Here is a 14,191-nt window from a genome sequence, read left to right as displayed (position 1 = left end):
TGGTGTTTTTATTTGAGAAGCACTAGCTGATGATAGCAATGCTTTCTAACCTACTAACAGTTACCCTCTTTGGGTAATTACCTTCTTGTAATAAAAAGTTCAGGGAATTAAAATAGAAACCACAGGTGTTTTCAGCATAGTGAAAGGAATGTACCAATTGAAAGGATTAAAAGGAGGTGTGTACCTGGCTAGCTCAGTCGGTGGACCGTGAGACTCCTGATCTTGGGGTCATGTGTTTGAGTCCCACATTGGGCTTAGAGATTACTTTAAGGACATTAAAAGTAAAATTAAAAAATAAAAATATTTTTTTAAAGGATTAAAAGGAAATGGGTTTTTTCCCACGTGCCTTTTTGTTACTGATGATACGTGGCTTGTGCTAATTTTTATAATGTTTAAATAGTGAAATAATTCTACATCAGGTCCTGTTTGTTTGGAACACCGACTTCCCAGTATCATCAAAATCAAAACTCTGGACATAGTAGGTGAAAGTATTTTTGCTAAAAAGTGTTTCTTTGGTGGATACCTTATACCAGCGTGTCTTTATCTTTTCTATCAATGGAAAACTAAATCCGAAAGGAGCTGTATCTAATACATCTTCTAAAAACTGGCTAAAAGATAAGCCAGGATAATCCAGTTTGGTTTGTTTTTCCTCTAAAAATAAATCTCAACTGAGAAGGAAATTTGGAAAGTGACTGTTACAAGCGTTCGCTCACCTTTAAGATTTCCATACCGTGTGATTCCATCTATGGGTCTCCTGTTCTCCACCCGTCCCACATGTCTGCCCGTGAATTCTGTGTGTGTGGGTGTTTGAAGTTCATTTCTTTCCAAGTTCTTTTGAAAAATCTGTTGAAGTTGACACATTGCTTTATGTATTGTGAGAGAATTAAACCAACTAGACTACAGAAACATTCCCCAAGCTTGACTCTACCAGTTCCTGATTGTAAAGGTGGCAGAGGAATGGAGACAAAACCCTGCATGCTGTGTGGTTTGCACTGTTAACCCAAGTTTGCTTGTCTGTTTCCTAATTCAAACAGAGCGTCAGAAGCCATGATGCATGTAGTGTGTGTGTACTGCAGCTGGAGTGGGCCCCAGACCAGGTATTTATAGACACCACGTTAAGCCTTCCATCCAGTTATCGTCTGTGGTCTGAAAGTCTCTGTATCTGCAGCAGTTTTGGAATTTAACTTCTGCCATCCATTTCACCTTGTTTAATCTGGTTACAACTAGCCTGTATATGCATCTGTGTGTTGGCATATGTACGTAACTGAGCACAATTTCCTATGCAAAATTTTCTCAACCATTGGAACAGTCCAAGGAGGGGAGGGAAATCCCAGGAAAAACGGCCCATCTGGCCATGGTGAATATATCAAATCAAGAAAGTCAGCACCACAGTGCATTGTTGTTGAGGTAACTACACCATCAGGGGTTTCTTGAGTCTGTTTCTTCTGAAAACCTGGAAGTTCTTTTTTCCTAGCACTGCACACAACCACATAGAGTTAGAAACAGGTAGAAATTGCCAGTCCACTGAGGAAGAAGTGGAACCCTAGACCAGCTGACTTGTCTAGGGACACAGGTTCACTAATGTGGGCAGAACTTAGGCTTTATTCTCCCAGAAAGAAGAGCTGACACTTGGCTCTTCCGTCGCTCCCTAGCCTGACAGACTCTCCCCTGGAGGCGCTCTGTCCCCGTTTCCCTAGAGTGTAAATCTGGGGGACAGCAGCCTGAGCGTACCGGCTGATTTCTCAAGGGGAAGAAAGAGTCTTTAAACTACCAACCTTAGACTTTATTAGGGGTTTGCAGGCTGGTTGTAATTAGATGCCTAGCACTCAATTTCTTCTTTTTTCCTTTTTCCTTACAAAGGTGGGGTAAAAGACACGGTTTAATTAGCCTTCATATCCATTGCCCTCATCCCCTTACCCTGCCCTGTAGTACTGACCCAGCGCTCCCCTACAGCTAGGACTTAGGCCAGTGGACTGACCGTCTCAGCTATAGGAGGACTGTGTGCTGCTTTCATAGTGAGCACCAAACACATGGAGGCCATGTTCTCCTTGACGTCACTCAGTCGTCCGAACTGGCACACTGGTGCCAGAAAGCCATTATCACATACCCTATGCCACTCACGTGGATACTTCACTGTAACGCATCTTCTCTGTTGGCAGTAACTCGCAGTTGAACCTCTTTCAGAGTCAGCTCTAGAGATTGATAAATAAAATTAATCACTGTGTTTCTAGGCACTAATGGATATAATTTGCACTGAAATAAATACTGTTTTCCCGTTTACCTCTAAGCTATCAGATTGTTTTGCAAGAAGTCAGTAACTTCCTGACGCAGTTAATGCTTTATCTTCTCCTGCTGTTAACCAATGTCGCATTAGAATGATTTAGAGCTGTTTGAATCCTAACTGGATTGCTTCATGCCTTCTTAAGATCAGGCCCCCCACATTGGATGTTAATCAGCATGAAGCATTTGAGTCACATCTGCCCTAAGAGATTGTATTGTGAAGTAATCTTTGTTACCAGCCTTTGACATTTAATTGAAGATCTTATAGTAACTGCATAGAGGTCGATGTTTAACTGGATCGGTGGCAAAAGGCAGGTTGGAGTGATGATTAATGGTGTCATGAGGTGGTGTTTGAGCCTGCCGTCCTGTGAGTGCTCAGTTAGTTGCAGTCAATCTAAATTGTCATTGCCTGGCAAAAAACCATTACAAACTATCTCCTTCCACTGCCAGGACCACCCCCTACCGTGCCCTTAAAGTACTTAAATGTTCTCACTTAGTTGTACCATGTTAATGTGATAAAGTAACTGATAATCCTTTCCAAAGTTGCCCTATTTGGTAAGGTGATGATTGGATTTAATCTGTTTGACCTTTAGCCTTATTTTTGTTCTTTGACTCCACACTCACACAGTTTTATCCTGATTTTCAGGAAGTTTGGAGAGAAATGAATTAAATGGAATGTTTTTCTGTCTTCTGGAGATTCCCAAGCGTATTCTCCTTTCTCATTATAATTCCTGCTCTGTTCCAGATATACCCGGATTTAGACTTGTCGTTTAGAACCTTCATGTTCACATTTGAAACACTAAAAGTGCATTGACGTGAGAATTGTTCAGTGTAGAGATCCTCAAAATTTGTGACATGCTTAAGAATCACCTGAGGAGCTTATTGAAAATGCATATTCATGGGTTTCCTCCCAAGGATGAGTGCCCCTGAATGTGCACGCTTAGCAAACATGCCAGGTGATTTCAGGGCAAGTGATAGAATACACTTGGAGAAACTCTTCTAGAGTTCTGAGCTCACTGAGCATAAAGATACATCCTTTTCCCTCAGTCTTGAGCACTAACCCAGTTACTATGTGGATGTTTATTAATGGTACTTAAAGAAAAATACTGAATTCGAGTACACATCTTTTATTAAGAATGTACCTACCTCTTATTCTGATGCTGTGATGTTAAATTGTCTACCCCAGTGAGAATGGTTCTTGTATAAGTCTATGAATATAAGACAAACCCAAGTTTAAGGACCTGATTTTGTTCTGTCCTGTTTAGATCTTATCATCTGATAATTTAGTGGCCTTTGTAATCTGCTGATTAATCTCCTTTCCTTTTTGTTCCATATAGAGAAAAGCGGTAAAGAAACTACCTCACTGGGAATGTCATCATTACCAACTTCAAATGGATTTAACCATCCAGCCCATCCTTCAGGACAGAGTCCTGAGATTGGTAATCCTATGAGTCTTGCTCACTCTGTCTCTGCTTCAGTCTGCCCTATCAAGCCCAGTGACCCCAACAGCATCGAACCTAAAGCTGTGAAGGCTTTGAAGGCTTCAGCTGAATTCCAGATAACCTCTGAAAAGAAAGAACATCTTCCTCTGCAGGATCTTTCTGATAGTGCTTCTTCAGCAGACAGTGCTCCAGCAGATCAGAGTCCAGCCATGCCTTTGCGGAATTCCTCTGAAGAAGCCATTGTTGCCGATAATATGGAGAAATCTGCTGATAGAAGCACCCAGGGCCTCAGATCTCATCTCCACACAAGACAGCAAGCTAGTGTATCTGTCACAACTACTAGGGTGCAAGAACCACCGGGGTTTCTAGGTGAAAAGGGTTGGCATCCAGAAAATCAGAACCTGTGTCAGGTGAATGGCCTTCAGCAGCACAAAGAACCAGGGAGTGAACAGCACGGGGTTGGACAACAGAGTGCTCTAAATGACCGAGAACATCTCTGTAACACAGAGGACTTTGAACTTCTTGGAGAAAGGCAACAGAATCAACAAAGAAGTGTTGATTTGGAATCGACCATGAAAGAAGACAGGCTACAACAGAATGTGGACCTTCCAGGTACAGAGGAAAATACTCTACCTTCAGGATGCTTTGGCTGCTCAAACTCAGAAACACTTATGGAAGTAGATACAGTTGAAGAGTCCCTAGTTGCTGTGCTTAATTCAGCAGATGGTCAGCATGCCAGTGTCAAGAACATCGGTGCATCTGCTCTCACCTTAGATAATCCCTTGATGGAAGTAGAAACATCAAAATGTAACCCTTCGTCTGAAATTTTGAGTAATTCAGTTTGCACTCAGGATTTACAGCTCCCAGACAGTAATGTTGAAATGTCTGGAACAAGTAAAGAAGATGGGGATTGCTCCCCCTCTTTAAGTCTTTGTGGCAGTTCTCAGCCCTCTGTGGAGTCAGCAGAGGAATCTTGCTCATCTTTAACAGCAGCCTTGAAGGAACTCCATGAACTTCTGGTCATTAGTAGTAAACCAGCTTCAGAAAATATATCTGGGGAAGTTATCTGTCAGTCCAAAATGGTAACTGAGGGCCCAACAGTTATTAAGGACCTTTCTGAAAGATGGACCCAAAGTGAACATCTTACAGCTACCCAGGATAAAGAGCATTCACAGGTCACCCTTCGTCAGAGCATATCTGTGTCAGTGAGGGCAGAGAACTTACCAGACACTTCAAATGGTGCTGGAGTAGATGCAGTAGAAAATAGTACCGTAAGGGATCCGGGCGATGGCCTAGTACCGGATAAGGAAAGTGTCCCCGAGCCTAGGGAATCTGGAAAGGAGAGCAGCTCTGCCACTCTAGCCTCAGCTAAAACGTCTAATCAGTCACACTGCACCTTAGGTGTAGACATTCCACCCAAACGCTTAGCTGGTGAGGAGGATGCAGTCAGTCACACTTCTGAGCAAGCGAAGTCCTTGTCCAATTTCATACTGGTTCAAGATTTGGGCCAGGGCACACAGAAGCCAGTGCCAGACAGGCCTGAGACCAGAGAAGATGTCTGTCCTGAAGCTGCAAGACCACTTCTTGAATTTGAACCACCTGCCAGCCAGCCATCATCAAGTCCCTCCATTCTTTCACCATTAATTTTTCCCGCCGCAGACATTGACCGCATTCTCCGTGCCGGCTTCACTTTGCAGGAAGCTCTTGGGGCTTTGCATCGAGTTGGTGGAAATGCAGACCTTGCACTTCTTGTTTTGCTAGCAAAGAACATTGTAGTTCCTACATAACCATGGAAAAGGGGGCTAGACCATACTCCATTCCCTTTAAAAAAGCTATACACGCACACACACACACACGCACACGTACACACTCACCACATATACAGAATATGTAGAAACCTGCAAGCAGAATGTTGAGCCAGATTTTTTTTAAGGATTTTTTTCGGCCAAAGTAACTTATCTCTTGTCTGATGAATTTGTCTATTCTCTTTGTTAAAATTTGGGCCTTTTTAAATGTATTGGCAGTAATGTGCATACAAAAGCTTTTTATTATCATTAAGATGATGTATTCTGGAATAAAATTGATGGTTTTGTGTATAGCATACCATTTTAGAATGAGAGTGAATGCTTTAAAAAGCAGAAGCCATGAGAAGTCCCACCTCCCATGCAGCTAGAAGCAAATCAGCTTCCCATTTTGGCTGTGTATGTGCTGTAGGCAAGGTATGGCTTGTTGGCTCGGTTGTCCGTTTACAAACTGGATCACATGGTTTGGTGTTTGGAATTACACTTAGTGCTCTGTGTATTGATGATTCATCAGTTATAACAGAAAATTGAAGAATAGTTGAATAATATCTCTTAGAGTGGTATGTTTTTATTTGTTTGGTTAGGATTTGACCTTTTTATGGGATGAGGTGGGAGGGTTTAGAACTTGGGCTGCTTTGTGCATCATAGGCTGCTGCATGGATTGCCAAGTATTTGGGGTGGGACACTGGGGGGGGAGCGGGGGAGTCAACATCAGAGTGAAACATGGTGCTACCCAGATAAGAAAAGGGAAGAGTCTGTAATTCCATTTGCAAATGTCCTGGTGATGTTTCAAGAACTAGGAGTGAAAAATGGCCGAAACACTGGAATTGATTAGAGAGTGGGTTTGCTAGCATCTTACTGATCACACCTCAACCTTTAGTGATTAATGAGGAACTTAAAGATCTGCTAATGGGTTGATTGCCAGAAGTTTATTTCCTTTGGAAGCTCATCTACTAGGAACTTGTAAAGCTCAGGTTGAGCTGTGATCTGAGTGAAATATTATGAAGTGGGATAACCTTGTCACTGGTTCATCTTGGTGCTTGGAATGGTCAGTCTCTTTGTTGAGTGTCCTTCATGGCACCGGAAATAGTAACTGCAGTTTCTGACTCAAGTGGCCTTGGGTAGAGATTTCCATCCCTTTCTTTCCTCAGGAGTTTCTTTTTTAAAGCAAGATGCATCATATTTGTGTTTACCATGTCAAGGTAGAGTGGGGCATAGTATATAGATGTATTTATTGTGGCCTTTTTTTATATGAGGACTAGCCCTTGGAAACCATTGTCCTGTGGGCCCCACTGTGCAATAATCCTACTGGATAGGTTTTAGGTAGTTTTTCCTGGAAAATAAACTCTCTTACGTACCTAGCAGGAATCCAAAATCTTGGTTTTATTGAAAAGAATCTTGAGAATAACTCCCGATTCCAAGTTGTGGTTCGCAGTGTGTTTGAAACAGATGCTTTGAAAGGGTGATTCGTGAACTTAGTGTTAAATGATTTTTGTCTAAAGTCTTACTCTCTTCGGAAGCTTATTCTTTCCATCAAAATTCGAGTCATTGAGCACAATCAAAATGGAGGCTCATATCTCAGGAGTTTTTGAAATTTTTATTTGGGGGCACTTAGAGACGTTTCTCTTCTACCCTATTCCATCTTTTCCTTTTGCTGTGATATTTGTCTGTGTGTTAATGAGACTTTAGTGATGTGATAGAAAGTCACATAGATTCATCATGATCTGAAGTTAGGAGATGGTTGACAGAAGGAGTTGTGGTTTACTGTTTTCAAGAGGGCATTCAGAACAGCGGGTCAGCCAGGTTGTCTTTAAGATGTTCTTTTAGACAATCACATGTCGCAGACCCTTTTGCCTGCCCCACACCAAAGATGTAAGATGCACTAGGAAACTGCATATAGGATTTCTGTCAACCGACTCTTAGAGCTGTGATTGTAATTAAGTAGTTGGTGCTATGATTGAAGCAAAATCTAGTAGCAATGCAATGGCCCCTGTATTTGCTTTATGGGTGGTAATTGGGAATTTATTCTAAGCTTATAAATCTTTAAGGTTGCAAAGTGGGTTTGGTGTGAGGTGGGGGAAGTTATCGATGACAACAGACTCCTCCAAAAAGGCCTCTGCGTGAAGATGGGCCTCATAGTCTTCTGTCTGGGTAGTGACGTACTGCTCAGAGGCTTGGCTGCTCAGTTTTCACAGTGCAGAGATTTGGGAATCAATCCCAGGTGGAATATAGAATATCAGCCTGGAAAAGGTTTTATTATAATAGCTTTTTACTACATATGTATATTTATTTTTAGGAGAAAATTGAATAGGCCTATAGTTGTACATGTATTCTTGTTAGTAGTGCTTTGAATGAATGAGCTGAACCCACTTGCCAAATATCCTGGTCCTTTTTCATCATTTATTTTTCAGTGTATAATTGCTTCGATTTTTAAAACCTTATTTCCTGTTCCATCATTTGTATGAAAGTGAAGTTGTTGACATTGTTAGGATCTTGAATCATTCTTAAATTTTGCAGTTCTTAAAACACAAAGGGAATTAAGGAACATGACACTAGTGAACCTTCATTGTCAGTTTTTTTGAAAGTGCAGACATTTGGGGCGCCTGGCTGGCTCAGTCGGAAGAATATGCGACTCTTGATCCCAGGGTCGTGAGTTCGAGCCTCAGGTTGGGTGTAGAGATTATTTAAAAAAAAAAAAAAAGTTAAAATAACCTTTTTTTAAAAAGTGAAGAAATTCAAGATTAACTTCTCTTAAAGTAAGATAAAATCATTGTGAACTCCTCTGGTTGCTAAAATACTGATACTGGTCAGCCATAAGCAGTAATGGGCCACTTTACTGACAGCTTCTTTGCCACAACCAGTAATGGACGGTTCTGTGGTCAGCACTCACGTCCAAGGGTGGTCTCTGTTTATTCACCAAAGAGAGGAGAAGATTGTCCTGTATGACTTCTGCAGTTTACCCTAAGTTGATGCGCGTGTGCAGCAATGTGCTTGGTGACCTGACAGCTGTGCCGAGGCTGTAGATTTTGCTCATTGGAGCTGATAAGAATGATTTCCACTTGGACCTGTTTAGGCCTCCAGACATCAGCCAGTAGCCTTCATCCCACAGTTTGGGCCTTAGCCATTAACATATAAAGATAACCAGTTGCTTGGCAAAGAGAACGGGATAGATGGTGGGTGTGTGTTAAAACTGTTCTGCCTTGGAGCCTATGAAACCTCCCAGAGCTCCTCGTCTCCATATGTACTAAAGGAAGACACAACCCATGTGTTTTTTCCCAAAGCAATTCTCTAGCGAGAGAGGGTTGCATAAAAATGGAAAGATACATGAGACTCTGTGTCACCGATTTTATAACTAGTTAAAATGGAATCTGCCTGTTCTTCCCTTAGCACAGCTTTCTATCTCTAGTAAAAGCCATAAAAACTTAGTTGATTTAACCATCAGCTCGTGTGTGTGTGTGTGTGTGTGTGTGTGTGTGTGTGTGTGTGAGTGATTGACAAATATCCTACAGTTAATTTTACATAGACTGAAAAGCAAACAGTTTTTTTGTATCTACAGATATATTCTCCACTTACGGTGGCTTTTATCCGACGATATATATAAAAACAGCCTTGCAAATAACTGGCCAGGAAAGTTCCAGTGCATTCTGACTTCCTTTTCCTACCTGTTTGCCGCCTGTAATGAGAGCAAGCAGGATAATTGAACTGCGATGTATTTCAAACTTGTTATCACTGGTAACATATCCTAAGATAAGCTAATTAGATTATGCATTCTTCTGTTCTCTAGCACAAATACCAAAACGCCAAATTTCTCCTTTGAATTTGGTGACTTAGTATAGTCTGTGGCTGAACTAGAAAGAAACAAGTTATTAGGAGTTTCCTTTCCCAGAAGATGGAATGTTAACCTTTTTGTATTAGGAGTTCCATAAAAATAAAAAATAGCTTTTTTTCTGAAAGAATAAAAAACTCCAGTTCCTCTTAACAACGGAGTAAATTCAAAGCGTGTCCTTGAGAACTAGAAATGTAAAATCATGGCTTAAGTTGTGTACCTTAGAGGCCTCTCAGTGTTAGTGAGGTGTTCCTAGGAGTTCATTGAATAAATAATTTAGGGGTAAACCTTTGATGTACTTGATTTTCTCTTGTGCCTTAGTTTCTCCAAATAGCAGAAGCATCACATTTTGGTGGGAAATAAAAGTGGAAGTATCGGAGGGAAAGTTTGAAAATGTCCTTCCTAAAGATAGAGGCTATGCATGGAGTGGTCTTAAGACTCACCCTCATTGTTAATTCAGAATTATCCTGCATCAAATCTTTAGACTTCCCTAGATAGAAGAATTATAATAGGGCTTTTTTGCATCGAGAGTACCAAAAAAAATGGTTTCTAGATGTTTATTATGTTGTTTGTTGCACTATCTATATTGTGGTGGTTAAGACAGAATTCAAGAAAATCTGGTACTCTTGAAGGCTATACAGTATGAGTCTTTAAATAAGATTTCATTGATTCATGGGGTACCTGCCTGGCTCAGTCATTAGAACATGCAACTCTTGATCTTAGGATTGTGAGTTTGAGCCCCACATTGGGGGTAGAGTTTACTTTAAAAAAAAAAAAAGTGTATTGATTTATTCATCGGACATTAAGTGCCTGTGTGCCCAGTACTGGGGAGCACTGGGGATACAGGGGTGACTAAATCAGATTGGAAGGCTGCCCTCATGAAGTTCTGTCTAGTAAAGAGACATGAAACAAATTTTAGCCTTAAGAAGAGCAAGATCTGTTTTTGCCTGTTAGCATGGTTTTATTTTCCAAAGTCATATTAGAATGATCTGGTTCAAATTCAGAGGAGATTGGGAAAATTGGGCTCCAAATGGAATAAGATGCTGTGAGCCTCAAACTGCTCTAAAAAGTCATTACTTTTTAATAGAATCAGAAACCAACAAAAAATGTTCCAACATTTGATAGAAATACTTGAAGAGATCAGTATAAATGATTTGGAAATAATTTATGCTGCCGGGGGACAAGGGGAAATGGGCAGGATAGAAGTGCAAGTAAATGGGAGATGATCGCAAGTACACACCAGTGACAGCTTTTCCTCCCATCAGGACACCCTTCCACGCAGGATAGAAATGTGGAGTGTGCTGCAGCATCCTCCCCACTCCCCCTTTGAGCACGGCTGCTCTGGAATACAGACCATCTGGGCCAACAGGACTTAGCAGAGGATCCTGCAGGATTTGCTGTTTTAAAAGAAGCTGAGTGCAGGATGTGGAAATGGGAATCTAGAGCAGAAAACGTAGCAAGCGATGGCACCGGATGGTGGGCAGGATTATTGACAAGATTACCCAAGGCTCTACCAAATCTTTGACAGGACAGGTCCATCAAAAGGACATTCTTCGACCCATTATTTAAAATGTCACCATGTATGTTGTAATCCTGAGGCATACAGGTAGAATTTCTGGACCTGACTACTAGTGACTTCTGAGGCTTAAAATTAGAAAACTCAAAAGTTTATCAGATATGTATTGGTAACTGGTAATCTAGACCCTCTCGGGGCTGTAAAAGGTGAGAGGGATTTAGCTGGTAAGTTTCAGGGCGCAATTTTGAGGAATGAAATCTACAGAGAAAATGGTTCAAGGGTGTAGGAGTTAGAGAATGTTTCTTTTATCTAAAAAAGTTAGGCAGATGACAGAAGACCTGGGGTGGTGGGGGCGTAGAACACAAAATTAGATTTTTACAGAACTGTATTTCTTTAAATACGTAAATAAGAACGTTCTCGTTAGCCAACTTGGGGAAGGGGCATGTTGGATATTTTTCCCTGGGAAAATCCATGTCTGATGGGAAAAGATTTTGTTTACCAGGAGCTTGCTTTACACACAACCTTGAATGAATGCGTTTGTGGCTTAAAGGGAGGAGACCTCTCTCAATCTCCTACCAGAGGCAGTCAGATCAGCCAGTTGGTTTCCAGATTTTCCAGATTCCTTCAGCCTGAGATTACCTGATGCTGACCAGACTTCTTTTTCTTTCCCTGAAGGCCCCACAGCTTTCTGAGTGTATGCCTCCTATCTTGAGACCTTTCTCTCTGAATTATTATATTCCATTCTCTATTCTCACGATCATCCTTTTGAAATAGTGATGCACTCAGAGCAGTTGAACATACCGATTATATTGCTTTCTTCACTGTGCACCTGCAATGAAAATTGATTTGCTCATTTTTATTCAGAATCTCGTCTTCATGGCAAGTTGGGCTAATGGCCTTCACTCTCGAGTAAGGTTTGTTTACCAGTTTTGTAGCCATATTTGGCAAATCTTAGCAAATAGAAACCCTTCTTTTCCCCTTTGTTCTCGCAATTGCTCATGTATTGCTTTTCTGACTTTTCTTTGAGCTTTGAGACTACTGCATCTTTAAAAAAACTAGGCGGATTGGCAAAACAGGCTTGCCAATAGCTTAGTCACTCCCATAGTGCTTTGGTTTTGAGAGTTGGGAAAACTCTGAGAACTTAAGAGAACCAAACTCAGGAATCCCACAGTTGGCTGCACTGTGCCCTTGGTTTAGGGGCTGGACATAGGACCTGTCTGCAGCTGAGTGAACTAGATGCATTTGGGTTTGAGTTTTTTGTCACATACTGAAATGTTAAGTCAGCCCTAAATAATCGAAACACTTTATTTTTCTTTTTTTAATAGGAACTTTCTGAAGAAAAAGTGATGTGTAAAACATTTGATATTTAAGACAATAAAGTTTTTATCATAAGACTCTTGTTTGATCAATTTCTTTTGAGATGGTTACTTTAGTCTTTGTCTGTCTTCCTGCCCCTTTAAATAACCCCTACCCAGGTACTGTGATTTGCAACCATCTGCCTGGACCTCACAAGAAATGGGTATCTCCAAGCCATTAAAGGTGACTTCCAGATGACCACTGCAGGGGCACAGCCGCCTGCTCGTGTCAGAGATGTGCGTCTGTGACCCCGTGGGCAGCCAATGCACAGTGACAGACATTGTGATAGGGTGTTGTGGTTAGACCAGCCTCTGGAGCCAGGCCACTTTGCCACTTGCTGGCTATGTGACTTTGGGTAAGTTTCCTAACCTTTCTGTGCCTCTGTCTCATCTACAAAATGGGGACCATCTGGATGGTTGTAGGGATTAAACAAGTTAATACATGTAAAATGCTTAGCATAGCACCTGGCACATGCTAAGTGCTCTTAGATATTAGCTAATACTCATTGTGTCATGGGAAGGATTTGAGGATGCTGAATGCAGTTTCTAGAAGTTAGGCAATCCCAACCTTCGGATCTGGCTCTGCCCCATGCAGTCAGTCATTCAGGGTCCTAGGCTGCCAGGGCTCTGCTGTCTTCCACATGTGGCTTCCAATGACATACCAGGAGAAGAGAATGAGGGCTGTTCGTAGAAGTTTTTCTACCAGGCCTGGAAGTGGTGTATACATGTCACTTCCCTACCCACGTTTCCCTGACTGGAACTCAGTCACACAGCCAGACCAAAGTGCAAGGGAGGCTGGGAAACCTAATCTACTCATGTGCCCAGGGTGAGTGGTACAGTGAGGTATCAGCAGTGCTTCAACGCGCCCCCCCACACACACAAGATGGCTCCATATCCCATTCAGGCACTCAGCCAACCTCAGTCCAGAATCTCCTGTGATGCCCTGTCCTTCAGGTCTTGATTGTGCCTCTTTATGGTCTAGCAAATCGAACTCAAGGTCAAGTTCTGTGCTCCCACCGCACCCCCCGTGTTGACCCAGGGACAGAATAACCGCGATGGCAAATCCCATTCAGAAAAGAGAATAAGAAATGCAGCCATCGTGAGGTGGTTGGGGAAGTTCCTCTACTTAAAAATCTACCTCTTGTGGAGGGAACTCCCTTGTCCATTGTCCATGGCCCCACCTGAAGCAGGTGTTCCGTCTGCCTTCCTTGGGAGTTAGGCGCCTCTGTTAGCTTACGCTGGCACAGGTCTGGGGACTAGGGGTTGTGTAAAGGCTTGGAAAAGAGTCCATGGCGGGCGCCTGGGTGGCTCAGTTGGTTAAGCGACTGCCTTCGGCTCAGGTCATGATCCTGGAGTCCCGGGATCGAGTCCCGCATCGGGCTCCCTGCTCAGCAGGGAGTCTGCTTCTCCCTCCGACCCTCTTCCCTCTCGTGCTTTCTATCTCTCATTCTCTCTCTCTCTCAAATAAATAAATAAAATCTTAAAAAAAAAAAAAAAAAGGAAAAGAGTCCATGGCTTTTGAACTCTGGATTTGGAGATTTTTGGCAAAACAATTTACTCAGTAACACTTAAGGGGCTTCTGATTATTTGCTCCAGTCAATCCTGCATTGCCAGTAACCACACTCAAGGGTTCTTTCATGTACACAATCCTCAAGCATGATTCATTTCTTTGCTTTCTCACTTCCAGTCTGCCCTCGGGCATCTAGAGTTTATCTGAAATAGGTTTGAATGGGAAAAACTTAATATGATTTTTACTACAGGGCTGAGTCTTACTAGGCCTTGGTATTCAAAGGCTATTTCAAACTTAGCTCTTACTATCTGAAGTCCAGAACAAGGAAATTCACTCGAACAACCCTGAATTCAAGGCTCCAAGTTTCTTGGCCCCATTCCTTTTCAATTCTGCTTGCAACAAGCCAATTCTTTCCTAAACTTGTGTCTTTCTCATAATGTCAAAGTCAACACACTAACCT

General features: G+C 42.0%; 1 protein-coding gene across 4 annotated transcripts in view; it reads left to right on the top strand.

The window, feature by feature from the left end:
* The window catches only part of DDI2 (DDI proteasomal shuttling factor 2), a 42,136-nt gene extending 29,876 nt beyond the window's left edge, over nt 1-12,260 (top strand). For 2 of the 4 annotated variants that reach the window (XM_088022602.1, XM_088022603.1), the window contains exon 9: nt 3,618-12,260. In XM_088022602.1, the coding sequence (XP_087878728.1) occupies nt 3,618-5,509 (1,892 nt within the window). In that variant the 3' untranslated portion in view covers nt 5,510-12,260. Of the gene's footprint in view, nt 1-1,034; nt 1,098-3,617 lie in introns of all 4 variants that reach the window. The other 2 variants (XM_088022604.1, XM_028108167.2) reach the window with 2 other exon arrangements.
* The last annotated feature ends 1,931 nt before the right edge of the window (nt 12,261-14,191 follow it).

Source organism: Eumetopias jubatus, unplaced genomic scaffold (assembly GCF_037043125.1).
Source record: "Eumetopias jubatus isolate StellerSeaLion01/CBP00866 unplaced genomic scaffold, mEumJub1_p1.0 scaffold_4, whole genome shotgun sequence".
NCBI lineage: Eukaryota > Metazoa > Chordata > Mammalia > Carnivora > Otariidae > Eumetopias > Eumetopias jubatus.
This window is presented reverse-complemented; position numbering and strand designations above follow the sequence as displayed.